At 40.7% G+C, this 21896-nt stretch overlaps 1 protein-coding gene across 1 annotated transcript in view; it reads right to left on the bottom strand.

Annotated features, from left to right (window-relative positions):
- Positions 1 to 21770, bottom strand: part of LOC112573871 (E3 ubiquitin-protein ligase MIB1-like) — a 71792-nt gene extending 50022 nt beyond the window's left edge. The window contains 13 exon segments of the mRNA XM_025254526.1: positions 9958 to 10109; positions 11262 to 11459; positions 11618 to 11725; positions 14459 to 14592; positions 15091 to 15238; positions 16044 to 16227; positions 16915 to 16991; positions 17967 to 18100; positions 18698 to 18764; positions 19043 to 19132; positions 19490 to 19634; positions 20051 to 20222; positions 21390 to 21770. Of these exon segments, the coding sequence (XP_025110311.1) occupies positions 9958 to 10109; positions 11262 to 11459; positions 11618 to 11725; positions 14459 to 14592; positions 15091 to 15238; positions 16044 to 16227; positions 16915 to 16991; positions 17967 to 18100; positions 18698 to 18764; positions 19043 to 19132; positions 19490 to 19634; positions 20051 to 20222; positions 21390 to 21645 (1865 nt within the window). The 5' untranslated portion in view covers positions 21646 to 21770.
- Between the last annotated feature and the right edge of the window lie 126 nt (positions 21771 to 21896).

Raw genomic sequence — 21896 nt, 5'->3', positions numbered from 1 at the left:
CTGTTTTACACAACCGATAATAGGAAACCAACGAAAGTCATTGGTTTTCGGATATGTTTATATATCCATATATTCGGTCAACTTTTATTTGGCCATCCGTTATCTCCGTCTCTCGCCAACTCCGTGTGCACGGCAAGGCAGCCAGGCCTGTAAACAGATGTCACATACATAGAAAGAACAGCGTGCCCGAGACAAGAGGTGAACCCAGCACAGCCAACCTTCACTGTGTTGGTGACAGGCGCTAACCGTTGTACCCGCGGAGAGTCCCGAGTGAGTGGGGAGGGTAAGGATCATGCATACAGTCATCCTGCGGCCAAGCAGGTAAATCTGTGATTTACAACACACTGAGCTCGACTCAGCAAGCGACATTATAGTCACACACGTGCTCGTACAATCTGCTCAAGGCAAGCATTGGACTCACAAACAGCAGCCGAAGGGCCTTCTATGTTGGACACATGTTATCGAATAACTGATTATGTTTGGCAACTTGTGATATGACCGTCAAGCAAACACTCTGGCATAGACATACAGTCGGTAATGTCTTACGAAGTGTCTTGAAGAGAGAGTGCATGACACCGCAGGCTCCATGCCAGGTGAAGCCTAAAGTCCCGATTCTCTTATTCTAGCTGAGACACTGGATCGTTGCCTTCGTGCTGGTCAACTTCCTTTTTTCATTTCTTCTGCTGTCCGACTGATAAGATTCGAAGCTTTAGCTCATAATACTGCGAGTGACCGCGCGTATGTGCACGCATAAACCATAAAGTCACTTCGGTACTTCGGGTAACTGCGCACAAAGCTACACAATTACACCACGCATCCCTACAACAACTACCTTGTACGCATATCCCTGTCACGTGGTTTACCTCAGATGCTCCGTACACTCCGACGCCCGCCTTGAAGTAAACAATCAGACAGACAGCCTCTTGCTAATCAATACAAATTTGGTTGGCAGAAACAGGGCCGGGGGGAGGTGGAGGAGAGAAGGCCCCAGAGTAATCGAAGTGAAACAACACACACACAAAACCCCACTTTGCTCTGGCATAAACCTCCGACTTGCTCCATATCAGGTTAGCCAGTAATTCTGCCCATAAAGAAACATACACCGATACTGTGAGCAGAATCCAAACAACAATGACGACTGGGATTAGTAGAAGATTTATTTGTTCCCTCCTGTCCCAGCACTCGGTTCGTATGTTCACTAGGTCTCAGTGTGGCGTACACCTCTGGCGACTCCATCATTGCCAGGACAAACTGTCTGTGGCGGCGGCCAAGCTTTGCATGAGCAGAGAGGGATGCCCTGACTGAAGTTTAAGCCAGTGTAACCCTACCCAAGGGCCAGGGTGCAAAAGCTGCGCAAACTGCATGCTAAGGCATATCAGTCGCATCAATCACCTAAAATGCTAATAAAATAGCAGCAGTTTGGCCGAGTCCACCCACAGCGACTGAGTGCACCAGGTCCATGGCAGTCAGAACAAAGAACTTGGCCTTTAGCCCGCAACCAAGCTGAACAGGCTACTCCACGGTTTCACGCACGGCCTTTCATTTCACCCTGGTGTACGATGTACGATTGTACGATGCGCTTTCTGCTATCATTTCTCAGGTGTGGTCATTATTTTTGAGGTCAGTTTTTTTTCTGTTATCGAAATTCAGTAAGCAAGAGCGGCAGGAGATCGTTGTGGTGAGAGGGAGGCGGGATGGACATCGGCACATGTCCAATAAACGCAAACATCAAAGCAGGGGTTGGAATTGTTTATAAGCACGAGGGTAAGACCCGGAGAGCACCACAGACAACAATGAGCGACTTCATACAAGACTGTGAGCTATTCCATTAAAAACAGAAATGAGAAAGCTACAGAACACTGGTTTCGGCATGTCGTCAGGGAAGATATGAACAAAACTACCGTAAATCAACAAAACATGTTGAAAAACCTCAAGTCCAGCAGGTTGATTACACTATAAAGATAAACCAGTGTCTGTGGATGCCACTCTGTGGAGTATCACAAGAAAACTGAGCAGCGTTCACATCAGGCATGCTAGTTCGTTTTTACGCCGAAACACTCAAACCAAGTTGCGGCTAGAGAGAGAGAGGGAGTTAGGGGAAGAGACAGAGAGGAGGAGAAAGAAAAAGAAAGGGAGGGGTGAATCGGGGAAACACACAACCTGGGAGATTGCAGACAGGTATTCCCAACAGAAGAAAGTCTGGCACCCATACCTAGCCATCAGAGGAGCCATCACCTAGGTAACCAGAAATCTGCTTCCTTCAACCTGGAGTCTTGGATCTTGTCCAGGTGAGCGTCTCTCTCTCTCTGTGCGCGCATACCTCACTCTTCTTGAACTTTAGACCGAGCAAATACTTCACGTGTCTGCCTAAGATTCACTGGCTGCTCCCCTCCCCTCACGCACAGACCCTCGTACACAAACAGACGTGCGTGTGCACACACTCCGCTTGCTCCCCTCTGAACTCTTACTGCACAATTTTAATACAAAAGCCTCGCTCTAACGCTTTATACACCGATACCTTCTTCTCCCTACCCTGTGCACTGGCTCCACACAAATTAAACATGATTACGTAAACATAAACAAACCACACGAGGCTACGTTTCCGCTGCTATCAATGCACGTTCTGACTAATGCATTCTTCCAACATATTTTTCTGTGTTTTTGCGCAAGTTCTCCTTCAAAATCACAGAGTAAGAACGTTGAACGAAAACGTAAGTGTGGAAGTAGATTTCTGGAAAACGCAACCAGCAAGCCGACCGTTAAAACTGACGTTAATGTTGATAATACTAATGATGATATGGTGAAACTCGGAAGATATTACTCTGTCGCCTGATATCTTGTAAGAGCTGCAGTTGCACACTCTGTAACCATTTAAACTACAGGTATGTGTCTGTGTGTGTGTGTGTGTATTATGTAGGCAGGGAAGCGCGCGCTGTCTGCTGAGGATCAGTTGATTCCATGCAGGAGCCACGTAGCAGCAAGGACAAGGCAAACCCAGAAGTCTTTAACGTTTCATCACGGCTCAACAATGCGCACACGCGGCTGGCTGCCAAGCGATGACAAGGATGCTGGCGACAAAAACCCCAAGCAAGCAGACGAGCGTGAAACACTAGCCCCTGCCGCCTTATCCCCCACCTAACTAATGCTCTCCCCACACACACACTCTGCCAAGCTCCAAGATGCAGCCAGCAGCCGCAGGTCAATCACCAGCAACGCCGGGTCCTCGCCGTCAGCCCCTCGCCTTTAATGACCATTGCGCATCAAGGTATTACAACGTGCAGTGGTCGATGACTTGGAAATCACCGTCGTTCTTCTCCAGTCTCTTTCTCATTTCCGTCTCTTCCTGCTACTCTCGTCTATCAGTCGCTTTCTCGGGTGATCGCGGCGCCCACAGAGGTTGGCCCGGTTACAGATGCACGAGGACATCGCGGACAAGGTGCAGACAATCAGGGCCAGACGCTCGGTCCACATCATGGTACGATGAAGGGCACGCCTGGCAGTAACACCAGGATAACCAACATGGTCAGTATGGGAAGAAGACATGGGCACGCAGACTGCTTCATCACAGTTCTTTGTTCTGCATGGCGTCTGGAATGACAAGATGTCGTTCCAGTCTCTTTGTAAAATCAGGCTAATGCGCTCCCTACCCCAATCCTTCTATATGCATGTGAGTTTTGGCCCCTGATAGGAGACTTGCAGAAGACAGTACATCCACGAAGATGAGATGCTACTTGGGGATCTTCCGCATCTCCTGCAATGACCCCATCACCAAAATGGAGGTAAGAAAAAGAGGGAAATAACTGGACCCTTAAGACTACCACAAGGAGAAGATAATCTTAAGTAGTAGTAGACACATCTCATCATGTGGGCAAGATGCTCCCGCAGGAAACAGTACAGGGACAGAGAAGAAAAGGCAGATAACAGAAGAAATGGGCAGACAATTTTTTTGCCCTATCCTGACAATTCAGAGAAGGACGGAGGATCGTGGAAGTTGAAGCGACTGGTGGTCCGACTCGATCCGAAGAACTACCGTGGTCTGGCATGACCAGCACTGATGCATGTAAAGGGAATTCGATTATCACGCTAGTTTGGCACTGCGAGGTACAGAGTAGCATGGGGGACAATAAGGATGAGGAGTAGATACAGCTCATGTCAGACTTTGAGTGTTATCCAGTAACGGCGTGACCGGGCATCTGACGGACCACACGCGTGATGCATCGTCTCTACACGTTTTCCGACTGACTACCGACAGAAAGCAAGAGACGAGCCAGAAGCCAGTGGACTAGTGCGTGGACTGTGTCCATCCTAGCAGTTTCACACGGGTTGCTGTTAGACGATATCAAGGATCTTTTACATACTTTCTACTTTCTCATTTTGTTCCTTCTTATCTTTCCCCTTATCATTTCTGTTATAAAATGTATAATACGTAAACACGAAAGCATTACCAACACGTACACAATAATATTTTACCGGGAAACCTCGTTAATGCCAGAATAGTTATTTACGAACTATACAATGCGGTGAAGTATAGGATGCCAAATTGTTCGTTTGGAAGGCGAAGGAAAAGTTGTGAGTTATGGGAGTAAAGGAGTGTCAAAAATCAGTTTTAAACTTTTCCTTTATCTAAAAAAAACTAAGCAAGGTCTCGTCATGGCAGTGGCTTAGCTTTGATCTGGTGGGCGTAGGGGTGGAAACTTCATGTTGACACTGAACGACATATTCATTCTTGCCTCATCAGTATCTTTTCTGAGGGGACGGCTGCCACATTGCTCCCACACACACACACGGTTCATTTGCCACTGGATGGTATCCGACTACTACAGTGGAGATGCAGGCGCCATCTACTGGGATCTCGGAATTCGGGACTATCTCGAACCATGAGCATCTTGAATTTCGAGACTATATCGAGTTACCAGTCATCTCAGAATTTGGCACTACCTTCCAAGCTACCCAGCTTCTTGCAAGAATCGCTTGAGGTGCAGAGGGCAACTGCAGTCAACGTTCTTTACGTGTTATGCCGCAACCCCGCCGTGGATATTGTTTGCCCCCAAACACCAGTTCTCCAACACAAATATTTACTGGCTTGGAGCGCGCGCACACATACACACAGAGCTGCTTATAGTCAGCCTCGCTGGCTCCACGGGGTGGTACACCAAGCGCAGAACCTTTCCTCAGATATCGATCGTCACATCCTTGCCATCTACGCATGTGCGAAGATCAAGCACGCTCAAGTACGGAAGGTAAGCGGAGGGTGGGGGAGGGAAGGATGGGAGAAAAATCCTACATTTTTGGGGAAATGCACATGTCATATGTACGCACGCACGAGTGAGGCACAGAACCTACACGTTACTGCTTCTAAGCAATCACCGCTATGCTCGGTCGCCAGAAAACGTCCTCCACGTACATTCATATTTTCTGAAGACTCTCAACTGAGCTTGGTCGCCTACTAAAATCAGAAAAAAACCAAATCATTGAATAAAAACTTTAAAATGCTACGAAGACGATCTGGTACCACGCAGAAAATGCATAAACTCTTTTTTTTTCTCCCTCAGTGCACAACAAAGCAAAGTGAGGGAGAGAGAGAAACAAAACAAGGTTCGCTCACTTATTTTTAAGACTTTTTTTTAACGTTTCGGTACCAGAACAAGATGGTCGGTTGACTAAACTTGTCTATGTTACCAGAGGTATAAAAGCAGTCTCCAGCGGGACCTGGAGCCCTTTACTTGGATCGTGGACCTGCATGCGGCCAGTCAAGACAGTGGAGAAGGCAGGCCAAGATCTTGAGTCAGCGAGAGGCGTGCGGCGTACACATAACAATATCACACAACACCCAGCACCGGCACCGCCGATCTCTGGCACAATCGAGGCCATTCTTTCCCTGTATCATTGTGCCGATACGTGGCCCCTCAGTCTCTGCTTTGCTGGCGATGCCCCAAACACAATCAAAACAACGTCGCAAAATGTCCCGGACAATGATCAACAACAGGGCGACCAGTCTCCACACTTTAAGAAGGCGGCTAGCGGGGTTCACGTTTATGCATATATACTTTTTATTTATATAATATATATGCAGAGGGTTTAAGGTGTTGAGTACGTGGGTCAAATGCAAGCCACGTGTCAACCTAGGACAGCATATGATGTGTGAACGGTCTGTGACGAGTCAAACCAGCAATCGACTCACATAAAGTATAGATATATAAATGTGTACATATTTGTAATAGTTGCGAGAGAAGTAAATGAATTAGATGCAGTCCATTTATGTTCTTTTAATGTTAAAATGATGTTCTCATGTTGCAACTGGTAGACAAAATAATTTCCTGAAAATTATTAATATAGACATTTTGTATTTGTACTGTATTTTGACTCGGTGCGAGTCTTCCTGAGATATGAACTACTTTTTCTCCGCGCCCTTTGACTTCTAATCTCCGTTGCCAGCAAGAGAATGTCCTCTAGGTCGTCTAGGAGACTAAAAAGGAGCCAATGTTAGTGACCCACACAAATCAAAACAGCAAGCAGGCGACAGAGATCGTGGTGGTGATGAAGTAGAAGAAGGAAAAAAGAACATTTACATGGTTATCTCCCAACACTATAGCAGACTCTATTCGCTTTATCTAAAGCACATTTCCGCTTGGCAGCAATGCTCAGCAGATGTCACCAAATACACGAGGTACCTCGTAGTGCCTTTACTGCAGTACGGCTGTGAAATATGGACCTTGTTCACCGAGACGGAAAGACGCATCCAGGCATTCAATGGCTTTCCCAGCTGTAAATCTGAACACAGGGCTGTTGAGAGCCAGCATGGGCCCCGGGGCAGAAAACTTGCTAAAACAAGTAGCGGGTAAAGTTCACAGATTCAGTGACAAAAGGCTAAAGACAGACAAAAGTTATGTTAGACAAATCAGTAACAAAGCATTGTGATTGTTCCGAATCTCAGCTGTCTGACCTAAAAAATAAGACTGGCTTGGCTCGGGCATTTGCGAGACGCAACACCTTACCGACAACTGTCCTCCAGGGATACGTGGACAAAGGACGTCTATGTAAGCAAAGATAAAAACTGGCTGCGAACGCAAAAGAATGGACAGGCCATCAAATGCGAGAACTAACGGGCGCACAAGACCTGCCTCACTAACGCGCCTTCGTCTCATTTAGTCCTCCCGTTGACAGGTACCAGCGGGTTGGCCCCACGGGTGGGGCTGATTGCCTCCAGGTCCGGCGATAGCCAGTTTAAGTGATGTATGTATACAAGCAGACACATACCAAGATATACTGACATGGTACGGTCAGATAGTTTCCGCAAGTCACTGATATAGCCCAGCTGTCACAATCACTACCCAGGACTGAAGGGAAGGAGTCAACTTTGAGCCTGCCTTTGATGGTGGTGTAAAGTGCTATATAAATCAACTTCTTTATTATTATTAAACCATTAGTCCACGGCTTAAGTATAGTAGGTTGGCTGTGCTTGCTAGTCCTTTATGGGCACCCTTGGCACTGTTCCGGCCCTATATGCAAAAGGTGAGGTGAGGTGAGCTGTGAAGAAAGATTAAGTGCAACCTTCCAGTTTAACGCCCTAGAGTAAAATCCTAAAAAATACCCAGGTAAATGGACTCCAAAAAGTGAACATTCAGGTGATTAGAAACACCTGCTCTGATACATGTTCTAGGCACCTGTCAGACTGACTACAGCTAACGTCCTCTGTTGAAGCAATTATTACAAGCTCCTTCCAGTGACTGCATTGATGGTGGTGTCAATAGCTAGTGTAAGTGGGAACGGAGGTGCTACGGACGCCGAGTACACTCTTAGTATGATGTCAGAGAACTTTAGGGCGTTTCTTGGAAAAAGCACAGACACCACGGTACCACGAAGTTCAGAAAAATGCCGTAGCTTTAAAAATGCACTGTCGAGTGCTGAGACATGTGACCTGAATGAAATCTGTATGAACCAGAACCTGTCCAACTTCCTTGACATTTTAAGTGGCTTGCAGTATCTTGGCGCATCTTCAAACGGTTGTGCTTCCGTCAGAAAGAGTGATGTGTAGGGCAGGGGTCTCAAACACGCGTTTTGTGCGGCCCTCGCCACGTCCGCGGTGTATATGTATGTTGTGCTTGGTGATTAACTCCCGCAGTGAAAATTACCCCGTTATTAGTGACAGAGACAACGTCAACTTATTTTAATAAACTAAACTGCATGTAATAAACTACACTAAATGTAATTAATAATTATAAAAACTTTATTTTAGCATTTAACTGCAGTGACAGTAGTGTTCGTAAAATTTAATGAAAAAACATTTTTGTGGTGCGGCCCGCTGACTGGCTGTTACTTTCCACTGCGGCCCACATGCTAATATGAGTTTGAGACCCCTGGTGTAGGGTAAACAGCGTGGTTTGTCTTGCAACTTATGTTTGCTTACACTTATATTTTCACGTGTGAGTAAGCAAGTGGCACCTACCACAACCACAATTTATTTTCTTACGAGAAGGAGAAGAGGGGAATGCACACACGCGTTCGCTTGCTTGTGTGTGTGTGCGCGCGCGCTTATCTCCTTGCTGATGTTCTGAGGCAGATCGTGTTGTATGGACAACACGATTTTTAAAATAAAACGCCCACATCAAAACAGAGTCGAGTTATTAGTTTCGTTTGTATTTGTGTGTTTTAAAACATAGTAGCAACCACCGTCAAAAGCAAACTACAGACTGGAGGAATATGACCGTTAAGGGAAACGTCGTTGGGGAGGTGGGGAGTAAGGCTGGAGAGGAAGTGGGGAGGGGAGATAAAAGCGGAATGGACTTGGATCCTCGCATGGAGATCCGACTGACGTGTGAGCAGGCAGCGCGCAGCTGAGAGAGTAACCTCAGGCAGAGGAAGATGAACGCAGATAAGAGCTGAGTATCTATGGACAGACAGCAATCGAAGAGCTTAAATAGACGGTAAATGCTATCAACCTGACATGGGACTGGCACCACCAGGGTGGCCAAAGTTCCACGCTTGCCATGGACTAGATTTTTAGAAGACAAGAAATCTGCCGGTTTACCTACCTAGTAAATCGTATATTTAAAGTAAACATGCAACAAATCTTAAAATCAGCTTTGTTTTACTAACTGCTTGAGACGATCTTAAATGGATGCAGCCCCGTGACGAGAGTCTGCAGGACACAAGAGCCCCCAAAAAGCACAAGCCTTTATCCCAGCAACAGCATCCCACGCGTGCGGCATTAGTATTGCAACACATGCATCTTATGTATATTGTACGAGCGACTAGGTCCGCAACACCAACAGCAGGCCATTCAACCCTTTTCTGACCCCTCTATACCCCTGATAGATTTTTCAACCTGAAGTATATGGATTCTTTGATAACTTAGTAGTGCGCAAGTAATTCCTTTCAAAACATTGCCAGTGAAATAAAAGTTTTCATGGTACAAAAGCTCATATCAGTACAAATACACTGAAATTTTTCTCCTTGCAAACCTCTCAAGCTGAATCAAAATCATAAAGTTGTGAACAACAACACAAGCAGGCAGAAGTATTAAAAAGGATTTTACAAAGTCTTATACAATTTACGAAAACTAAGCTCCTTTTACTGTCATGTCATTATCAGTACTACAACTGTCCAGTGTAGCTAATAAATATGAACAGATGACTACCTCATCTGTTCCTTCATGTCATAAATGCTGATGAGGAAGAACATGAGGACTATGCGCACAAACAAGCCTCCCAACTTCATTACAGGAAACTTCTAAAGGCTTCCTACTCCTATAAGTGGACTCTAACAAATTCAAATCCAAAAGGTTTGAGAAAATGGGTTATTTTTCCCATTGTCCTCCTCCTGATGCTTGTATTGGTCTGAACATTATGGCGTGTAGTTGGTATCTTAGATAGCTGTGTCGTTCTTCTTATCATAAAGTACAAAAATCTGTTTTTGATAATTCTGATAAAAGCATACAAAGCAAGAAAATACCCCTACCTTGGGTTTCCCCGGAGAGCTGCATGATGCAAAGCATTAAAGCCATTGTTGTTGGTGATGGTGATATCTGCACTGTGTTCTAATAAGAGAGAAATCATGTCATCACGCTTTTTGCTGATGGCATCATGCAAAGCAGTGTCCCCTTCCGAGTCCTGAAACAGAGAATGACATATGTTTGCGGAATAATAATATGTTTATTTATGTAGCGCTTCTCCCCACCATAAAAGGTGGTTCAAAGCGCTTTACTAAAAAGAAAATCACATAAATAATGAAATGAAGAGAAAGACATACTTTAGACCATTCAATTACATCATTCTACCATTCTTTTGGGTGGGGATGTTTATTTTTATGTTCCCCCCTAAAGCTTTGTGCGTGAGGAGATTAAAACCCACAGCTGTGTTCTTTGCTACAAATGATTGGTGGTTATCATTACATACATGATTTGTAAACACAGTGAGAGAGCTCTCCATTAAGGAAGCTAAGGAAATAATAAGAAGAATAATGATAATTACTGTTGTTGCTGCAGTAAATTCTTGTGCAGTTTGCTTACTGTATCTGTTTTGATTAGTGCAGGACATCCAGTCAAACATATCCCACAGGTAGATGTACTTACTTAAAGACTATAACAGGAGTCAATGCTGTGAGACAGAACTGCTGTACTTGAGTGCAACCTACTTCCCAAGTTTATGTCATTTTGAAATACAGCCATGTGCTGCATCATGATGATTCAGTCAACAACAGAACAATACATACACACTATAATCTTTGCACAACCATAAAATATCTTCCGGATGCATTTCTCAGAATGTATTGAATTCTCAGAATTGTATAAACTGCTGCTCTGCGTACTATGTGGGACATTTGTAGAAGTTTGTGCAGATGATCTGGGAAATGATAGTGGATGTTTACAAGATTCTTGCTTTTTGTTGGATTAGTTGTAAGGCAGCTGACATTAAAATATTTGTATGTTCAAGGGTATGTGTGAAAATCTGATTTTTTTTTTTAATTTGCTTGAGTTTACTAAAAGGAAATGCTCTTTTATTCTGACGTTTGAATTTGTTGGTGTATGTTACGGTGTCAATAAACTTTTGGGGCAAGGGAAAAAAACCCACTAAGATGTAAGTTTAATGTAGGTTGCTGAATTCAGACCTTGCAAGGGCAACTTAAGATACTGATACCAAAGATATTGAACACAAGGAATAGTAAACCAGTCTAAAATACTTCTTTTTTTCCCAGAAATGACTGCAAAAGTCAATATGTTCTCTTTGTGTGTGTGTGTCTTGTTTTGTTTTACTGTTTGTTACCTGAAGACTAGGATGACTGCCCAGATCTAACAAAGTCCTGACAACACCAATGTGGCCTTTGTTGACCCCAATGTGCAGTGGTGTTTGGCGACGCTTGTTGCGTGCATTCAGATCAGCACCACCTCGATGCAGCATTTCTATCACTGCAGGTTCATCACCAAATGCTGCATGGTGAACAGCACGATCCCCATCTTTGTCCTAATGAAAGAAAAAGAGAGGATATATTAATTTTATTTAAATTGTACAATGACTAATTCATTGAATAAACTAAGTATTTATAGAATAAGAATTTGTAGGAAAAAATGAACATACTCACCTCCAGTTCTTATTGATAGAGGGTAAAAAAGCAAACTCACCTCTACCTCCATGTTAACACTGTGTTTGATAAGCACTTTGATGACTTCAATGTGGCCATTCTGAGATGCTGCTTGCAAAGCTGTGTGGCCAGCAAACACTCCATTAACCTGTGAGTATGTTGTGTTTGAGTTTTGGTGTTTAGTAATTAAAACAAATAAAGCTTTCTTCATATATCAACAATAAGATACTATTTGCAGAACTAAAACACCATGGCATAGGTGACCAGAACTTTTACAAAACAAAAATTTTAATTACAAAAGAAAAAATACCACAAAGGAAGAAGTGAACAACTGTCATGTTATGCAAGACTATTATGCAGTATAGTAAGAAAATGAGTTTTTGCAGTGTGTCAAATCAGAGATTGCAAATCCCTGTATTATATATCACATGATTTCTCTTTTACAGCAGTATCAAGAGAGAGTTTTGGGGGTGGGTAGGTAGGGGGAAGCAGAATTTCACTATTGTTGTCTTGTTACGAAGTGGATTCACCCTCAATCTCTGCTGCTTGAAAACTGTCTTCCTGTTCCATTGTCCCAGTTCCAAAGAAAGCTTGAGCTCAGCATCTTCATGACTTTAGACCAGTGACCTTAACATTATTATTGGTCAAGAAAATATTGGAGACAATACTCAAAGCACTGATTCTAAATGCTACTAACAAATGTCTTGACCTCCAGCAATTTGCATACCAATCCAAACAAAGTGCTGATGATGCCTATCATATACCTAGTGTTTATCCTCCATACTTTGTTCAAACATCTGGAGAATCCACATGCATATGCATGACTGTTGTTTGCCGACTTCTCATCGGCTTTCAACGCCATCCAATGATATATCCTAGCTAGAAGATTCCTTGTCAAGTTTTCCCTTGACCATCAGCTACTGTCATGGGTCATTCACTCCTTGGTTGACAGGAAGCAACGAGTACTTGTCAATGGCACTTTTTTTGACTCCATCACGATGTGTACTGGCTCACCCCAAGGCTGTGTTTTATTCCTGGTTCTGTTTATTCTGTATGCCAACACTTGTCACATTAACAATGAGGGTCAATATCTCATCAATTCTCTGATGACAGTGTGCTGCTCTCTCATTTAGCTGGTCAGTAGATAATCATGGTGTGGCTTTGTATGAACTTACTGCCTGGTGTGATGACAATTTCTTAGAACTTAAAATTAGTAAGACCAACGAGACTGTCTTTGATTTCTGTTGGAATTCTCTACCAAGTCCCATAAGTGTCATCTACAATGAGGAGATTGAAACTGTCTCAACCTCTAAATACCTGAGCACCATCTTCGATAGGAGACTGAACTGAAGAAGGCTCAACAGTGGCTCTTTCTTCTCTGGAAGATGAAGTCTTTCTCTGTCTCCCACTGTTTTTTCCAGCTATTTTACAGACAGCACAAAGAGTGTGCTGTCCTTTTTATTTATCTGTTTTTATCGGTGAAGTACACGAGCAGCTTACATCATGTTGTTTCCACCTACCTTAAGTTTATAGCACTTAAAGAGCAGATAAAATTGGAAACGATTCTCATTAGTTGAAAAGAATTTGCAAGGCTGGCCTTACTGTCTGTTTTGCACAGATACCAAATGAAGCAAGAACCAATAAGTATTACCCAAAAAAGAGCAAACAAAATAGAAACTGACAGCACTGGCACATAGTAAAGAGAACTACTTTGCATTTGAACACAAGAGAATACATACCCCCTCTAACAAATGTGCACATGCCCAATTGACACTACGTGCGATTTATAGATTAAGCCTTTTGAAAGTACATTGTTTCCTAAGGCTTCTATCCTGAAAAGATAATTACTATATTAATGGTTAATAAGAATCTTTGAGATAATCCTTCACAAACATGTCTATCACATACCATTTTACTTTTAAGAAACTACAGGATTTTGGTTGATTGTATGAATTTAAAAAACTTGTTTTCTTTTTTTTATAATGGACTGTGTGAATGATTTATTTGTTCTTGTGTCTTTAATGCTGTTTATCACATTTCCCAGAAGAGATAATTGTAACTCATGGGGAGATAATCCAAAAGTGGCACCTAGTCTGTTGAAAGGATGTGCTGTCACATGAAGGTAACAGTTTCAAAGGATAAGTTTTCTCTTCCTTTCAAATATCCTGGTCTTTAAAATGTTCTGATTTTGTAGGTAAAAGAATGAAATCATGTTTGCTGCACAGGACTAGTGAACATTTTCTCAATGTAAGAAATCTTGCATAATAAGCTGCCACTCAAAGCCTCAGTGGTGAGCCTTGTCAGCCACTGCGTCAAGTGAGTGTCCAGTCCCCTCTCCCCAGGCTATACAGGCTGACCAGCATACTTCAGCCAGTACTTGTCAAGGGAAAGAATGAATGAGGAATACACTACAGTATGGTTTATATGACAACTCTTCAATTCTCAATCAGCAACAGAAATCTCAAATTTCTCTAGTAAAGCACATTGAGCCTACATGGGAAGAGCGCTATATAAAAATGTTCTATTATTTATCAAGATCAGAGAAATATAGTTTTTCTCTGCCTTCATTTTCATACAGCATACACCTATGCCTTCTGCTACAGTAGCTCAGCTATTACTACAAAATGTTTGAATGAGAAAAACATTTTAAAATCCATTTGAATGAAAGGTCTTGTAACGTAGCATCATAAAAAACAAACAATGCCCGCTAATTGTATCCTTCAGTTCTTGTGAACACCCTTAGGTGAAAAATAAAGCTAATGAGTTACTTTTTATTAAGTTGGATAGATAAAACTAAATAAAATCTTGAAGACAATTTAAGCATTAACTTGTTGCACTAGTCTGCTTGTGTAAACATAGTTTATAAGCTTTACCAACATACATCTGACTCAGGACGCTGCAGGATTTCGTCCACTTTGCCACTGTCACCATTGGCTGCAGCCTTAACCAGCTCCTCATTTACATCACCTGACACATGTGTCTCAAACAGTTTTTTCAGCAATGCACTCAGACGCTCTGCAGACAAAAAGAGAAAGGAAGTGAATCAGCAGTATCAATGCAGGCTAAAAAAAAGACTAATAAGGGAAACAGCTCTGTGACTACATATCTGCCTTACCACTAACACAAAAATTCCTTCATGATTGTAAGCTTTCGATTTCAATGTTTAGTAATTGTACACTGAAAAACATAATAATAAAATGAAAAAAAGAAAAATTAAACTTTCAACCAATCAATATCTCTTGCATACTGGCATATGTTATCAAGGAACATAAATCAAGACACCCAGAAAACTACACAAAACAAGTTAGTGATAGACTACCAGAAAAAGCCTGAAACTCTTAACTGTTTGTACACTGACATTTAAGCTCAGCAAATGTCTTCTGCACCTCTCTGATGATTGCTTGTTATCATGAAGCAAGTCCAACTTACTTGCACCTTCACAATCTGTATACAGCAAAATATTTGGATGCTCTGAACACCAAATGATTTTAAATGCAGTAAAAGGTCTCTCACCGCCTGAAGAACATCCAATGGCAGCACCATCTGCGGAGGCAACTTTAGTAACAGCTGAAGGGTTGTAAGTCCATGATGTACCACACACTTCCACTTTCAAGTCATTGTCATGGTAAATTTGCTGAACACGACCAATCTTGCCCAGTGTCTGGAATAACAAACATTTGGTTTGGGACAAACAATTTTATTACAATGAATGGTGTCATCTACTTTTAATCCCTGCTTAAGAGACTGCCAGGAAAAAAAAAAAGATTGCAAGAGTTCAGAGTTGACAAAAGGAGCCCAGTTTGGTCTGGACATCTTTGGTATCAAACTGATTATTTTAGGCTGAATGTTCTTGCAAGGAACACCATTCAGTATACAAAACTAAACAATCTATTACTTAATGCTGAATAAACATGTGGTTGGTTGGACATCATGTTCTTTGAACAAATTTATTCATAGCCTAGTGGCTGTAAAGCAGGGAACTGTAGGTGGGTCATCACATCCAGGGCTCAGTGTATAGAAGGCCAAGCCCAATACTCTCTCTTTCTATTTTGCTGCCTGATAACTTCCCTGATAAATCAGCTGTCTAATACTGAGACTTTACAGTAACAAGCCCAAGTGAGGCTAGCTCTAGCAACATTTTGCTCCAAAGTTGAGCATGCTAAAAGTAAGGCCTTGGAAGTCTCTCAGGATGTGATCTATATTCATCTCAAAATATGATATAGTTTAAAACCTTTCAGTTGGCTAGTTACATTGCCATCATGTCAGATCTTCTTTACATCAAAACAACAAATAAGTTGGCAACTTTGATGAGTCCACAAAGCACCACATGCATATTTTTAATGCAGATATTTTGAGGAGAACTGGGTGATGGGATTATGTAAAGCTAAGCAGAACTGCTCTTTATGAACTGTTCATTGACATTCCTTCAAGCTACCAACATATGGCAATGTCAGGGACAAACTTACTGGCATCATTGCCTCTGCCCACTCTCCGTGTCCACGCTGCAATGCTTTGATACGTTCTGTGTCACTACAGATCTGAACCAGGTCACCAACAGCAAACTGGGTAGCAGTATTAGTATCATTCGGAGCTGAAGTGGAGGTACTTCCTGTATTCACTTTGGTCAGGACTGCTGGGTTAAAAGTCCACCTAGAATTCACAGCACTACCATCTTCATTTTGATATCTGTAGTTTTTACACATCTGTCGATGAATAAATATGCTTATCTCTCTGACCTTTTGTATGTGTGCATATATATCTATGTATTTTATATCAGTACAGAAAATGACAAAATGAAAATCCGGTTCATTTTCTGTTATCCAACTGTTGATCAATCAGAAAAAGTCCAGATCTGTATTATTCTGAAACAGCTTGGCAAGTTAGTAGTTTAGTAATAAATGCGGTTAACATGGTAATGGTGGTTGAAAGATGAGCAAAACCATTTTACTATTATTAAAACATTTCACTTAATGTCACCACACTGCTCTAATATAATAAGATACAGGTACAGGAAAGAAATAATTAAAACCATCATTCTTTAGTTCTTCTATACATTCCCAGATTTTGAAAGAAAACATCTATCAAACTCAAGCAATTTGGCTCCAGACTTAGCAAGCAATCTATACAACACACTGGGGTAAGCGAATGTTTCTGGTCTGCTATGTATGAGGATGGCATTTGTTCATAAACATACTGCAGTTCTTTTTAGCTTAAAGTTTATTGATATTAGACTAATTTTATTTTCTTCAAGATGTCTAACTGAAACATGCCTTTCATCTTTCATTACTCACTTGTGTCATTATGTAAATATGTCATGCTAAATAAAAATCTTCTTACCTATTTCCACTAGGATAGGAAACAACAATGTCATGGTCTTCATCTATCCCAACAACAGTACCTGTTGTTCCAAGGCACTAACAATATTTGAGAAATAAACATTAAAAATTAGAAACACACTGGAATGTAGAATACGAGGGAAAATGGGATGCCACTTAACCAAGAATGTACTGCCGTCAGACAAACCAGAATAAGGATAACACATCAAGACACAAGAAATCATACATGCTCATCCTTTGTAACATTTTTCATCTTCTTCTAGGTAGAAGTTACCCACCATGTATAAAACACACATGCACATACATGAATGCACATAAAAGAGTCAATATTTTAATTTAAATGTAACTTTAACTTCAACACTAAATAGCATAAGGTCTTCATTATGACTGTGTTAGGTGTGCAACTTCATCTCTGAGATTGTGGTCATTGTGGTAAAAAGTGTTGTACAACTTCTGTTTCTTCTTATTTTAGACAGAAATATTAATTTTAAATACCTTTTACCAATAAGAAAAGAAAAACCATCAAAGAAACTGAATATTCTAGAGAGAGTGATAAGCATGTGTGGAAAATCAGAGACAGAATGGCAGGAAAAATTGTGCGTAAATGATCACCGATTGACTGGAAAGGACCTCTAAGCTCAACTCTCATCTACTACTTCATTTAGGCCATTCATCAATTTAGGACACCAAAAGCTGTCAACCTCCAGGACTAACAGAACTTATATATGCCCTTGTTCATGACATTCTAAAACTCTTGACTATGACTCTGCGTGTGCATAAAAGAAAGAGAAAGAGGAAAAAGACTGCGAGGTTAAGCTACTGGGATGTTGTGTTTTATAATAATCCGATCCACGCAAAACAAATAGAATTTTCTACTTTCAGAGTAACAGGTATCTTGTATATTCTATCACTGTAAGAAAACACTTGCATATAAATGCTATCACATGTGCACATGCATTTGCATTTGAGCATCCATGACCTCACACAGGTTCACTTTCATAGTCACAACAAAAAAAAATACAGGAGGGCCAGTGGTATTACATTTTCACTTGCCTCAAACATGCCGTCCGTCCAGCCACCATGCCCATGCTGCAGACTCTGCACAATCTCCAGGTCAAGATCCACATTGACCTGATCACCAATAGCTAGCCCACACGGACCAGACCTGCCACCTGGACCCTGTTCTCCTGTGATTGTTGCGAACACAGATTAAAGCTAAAATAGCTGTAGCACATGTTATACATTTTTTTATTAAGCTGGTAATCTTTCTGATACAAACTTATATGATAAAACGTACGAGGGAGGGGGGGATTAGGTATTTTATATCAATCTAACAGCTCAGTTTATGTCATGGTCAAGAAGTCAGCCTTATAAAGAGGTTTCATAGGCAGAGAAATAACAGTATACCCGAGACAAGATCTGAACCCAGGGCGTCCAATTTTCACTGTATTGGGAACAGGTGATAGCCATTTCAGAAACAAAGTTTCAAAAGTTCCATAATTTCACAAAATAAAAAGAAATGGAAAGCAATCCTTTGCAACTTTCATCCCAATTTTGAACAAAATTTTACAGTACCACACTGTGTTACTTACAGTTAGCAATAATTAGGAACATGGCTTATTTTGAGAAAAGGATCATTATTTGATCAAAGAAATGAAAAATTCTTTATCTTTTTAATCACATAGTATAAACTTTTTAATAATCTGTGCTATCAATGAACATGCACAGCATGTGAATAGTTTTACTTGTCAGTGTATTTATCAAACAGAAGAAAATGCAATTACCTAAAAGAGGCAAGTGGTCTCTGTAGAAGGAACCTCCTTTGGCATCATTTACTACCTTAAGATCAGCCTGACAAAACAAACAGATTGTTACCTGGATAACCACCTTAGTTTATATTCTTTACCATAAATTCATACATTTATATACATAATTCATGCATACAGAAGCTTGAGTTTATACATTCACACACCTTTATCAACATATGCATAAACAATTTTTAAATCTATAAACTGTACAATTTGTATTTGATATACTACTTCACACAAAAAAAAAAAAAAAATCTCAATTATTTCTGAAATGTTTTTTTCCCAGGCAATATGTGCATGCAGTGAACACTGGGTACTGACCATTCCCTCAAAGCCTACTCTGTACAAGTTCTTGGCACCATTGTCCCAAAGCACATGAGCAGCACTTCTGGGACTAGCAGCACTCCAGTCCTAAAAATGCAAAATCAGCACAGCTGAAGAACAGTCTCTTATATGTGTATTTTACACTCACACTCTCTCACACACACACACTACTTGAAGCTTGAAGCTACTGTTTCCGTGACATACTATGTTTAAACAATCTAATAAGGGGACAAAACTGCATTTTCCCCTTCTTTAAAAGAGTACCATGGAAAAGTGCCACTAGCAATGATATTTGCCTTACATCTACTGAACATATCCTGTACTACAGTATACTTCCAGAATTAATGTAAATTACACAACACTAATCTGCAAAGCAGAAATTTTCCAAAATCATCAAAACAGAACTGTGTAAATAGTTGAAATAAAATGCGTTCTAGATATAACCTGAATTTCTGTGACTTTGCCTCGACGACCATTTCCTCCATCTTGATCTTCCCACTGCCAGTCCACACCTCTAACAACTCTTGCTCCTGGGAAAATGCCACGTGAAGTTATCTTCTTGCTTTTTCTGCGAGGTTCCATCAAAACCCTAAAAAGGCATAAAAAAATTCTGAATAACATTTAGCTAGAAATATTTTGACACACTTACTGCATCCAATGTACCTCACCATCTGTCTAAAACTTTATAATAAAGTGTAGCAAACAAATAAAAGAAAAACAATCATCTTTTATGAGAGTTTCGCTTTATTTCTTCTGATATACTATCCTATGTTATACTGAGTGAGTGCTGTGTATGTGCCCATACACATGGATGTCATGCATTGATGCACATGGGAAAAACACATCTGGCTGTCAAAAGTGAAAAGTTTTACTACCACATTGCCATTCATATACCTATATACTATGACTTGCTTCCTGTTATCTACATAAATGTATTAAACATATAATTTGATCTAAATATAGCAATGAAAAGTTTCTATATATAAAATGGTAGTGCTAGTTTACCTTTCCCCTCCTGGAACAGTAATACGATAAAATCTGTGGCGTAGATTATGCTTGTCACCATGGTAGCATACAGAACACAAGTCATAGTTTGGACATTCAGCACATTTCCAACGGATGCCAAAGATTGGCTGTTGTCGGCATGTGTCACACATAGTCCCTTCATGTTTAATACCTAAAAGAAAATTAGCAAGAAATAAACCATCTAAACGAAAGAATATATTATTGTTAATAGCTGGGCATATACAAAATGACACACAACCCCTTTATCCCTCCCCTCCCTGTGGTGGTTATTATAATGTCCATGCCATAGATTATAGGCAAATATATATGCATAAGCATGTGTGGTTGCTTCTATGGGATCTTTCTTGGGATAATGATGGCTATACTTAAAAGAAACAAGAGGAAAATGTCTTTGTTAAAAATTGTTTTTTTTTTTTCACTGAACATAGCAAGTTTTACCCAACCATAAAATGTAAGATGTTTTTAGAACTCCAGCTAAAACTGTTGGGAAATGGTAGCGGTGTCTGCATCTTCTTTAAGACTGTTAGTCTCAATTTTAAAGACACCCCACACACACCAACATAAATATCGGGGTGGTGGGGGGGTGGTGGTGGTGGTTTATTAACCAATTATAAAAGGAATATATATGCATTAATTTTTATTTATGTGTTAAAATTATTGTGAATTTGCTACCTGATGTCGTAAACTTACTTCAATTATCAGTGACATGTTTTTATACATGTAAAACATTTGATAATTATTCCAAAAATGTCTTAAATGATGAGATCTCTGATGTAAACTTCTACATTTTAAGACACCTGCTGGAAAATCCTTTACTTTTAAAAACCTTTTGGCAAATTTTCATCATATGATGTACACTCATTTCTATGTGATACACCAATATCACAATTCACACTTTAAAAAAAAAATTAATGTACACTTCTTTTATTACCACAGTTTTATATAATTTGCAGTTACTTATTAATTTCACTAAAATCAAGGATTAACATACGTGTTTATATCAAAACACTCATAGTCTGCTAAGTCTTCAGTGATTCATTCTTAACTTTCACGAGTGTTTCAGTACAGTTAAACATTTGAAATTAACTGAGACTACAATACATAATTGCTTATTAATAATAATTGTGGTGGAAGATATTGAGAGAGAGAGAGACGGTATGGAGAGGAATATAAATAAAAAGGAAAGAGTGACATAACACGTGGTTATAAACAAGTGTATGCGTGTATTTATGTTGGTGGATATATGTTTAATTTTGCATATAAAAATGCTGTAAGAAAGCATCATTAACTGATAATTTGATAAAATATTATTCTTTACCAGTCGGCGCAGTGTCCATCATTCGCAGATCATAGGCACCAGCGCATCTATAATTTGCTGCCGTGCCATTGTCCCAAACAACAACAACTTCTTCTGGCGATTCAAAGTTTCTCACAGTACCAACATGCCCCTCCCCGCCGTCTTGTTTTCCCCACTTCCAGTCGGGGCCTCTAACAACTCGGGCTCCTACCCCATCCATAACGTTCATCCGCACGCCTCTTGTCGTCGTGTTACTGCTAGCAGCCACTGTATCCATTTTGTATTTCAAAGGGAGTCACAGATAAATTGCCGTAAGCGGAAGACCTCTTACGGAGATCACAGTGATAATGGAAAACGCAAACTGTCAGTTTCTAGCATCCATCTTGTTTCTTTCCTCCTGTAGTAAATTAAATGGAAAATTGCAGCAAAGCCGGCATTCTACATATAATATGTGTTTGTAACAGATTTATTTTAATTTCTTAGAAATTTTATTAACATTTTTTTACGTATGACGTATTTATCACAAAG

The sequence above is a fragment of the Pomacea canaliculata genome, linkage group LG10 (genome assembly GCF_003073045.1).
Source record: "Pomacea canaliculata isolate SZHN2017 linkage group LG10, ASM307304v1, whole genome shotgun sequence".
NCBI lineage: Eukaryota > Metazoa > Mollusca > Gastropoda > Architaenioglossa > Ampullariidae > Pomacea > Pomacea canaliculata.
Note: the sequence above shows the minus strand (reverse complement) of the source record. Positions and strands in the feature narration are given on the sequence as shown.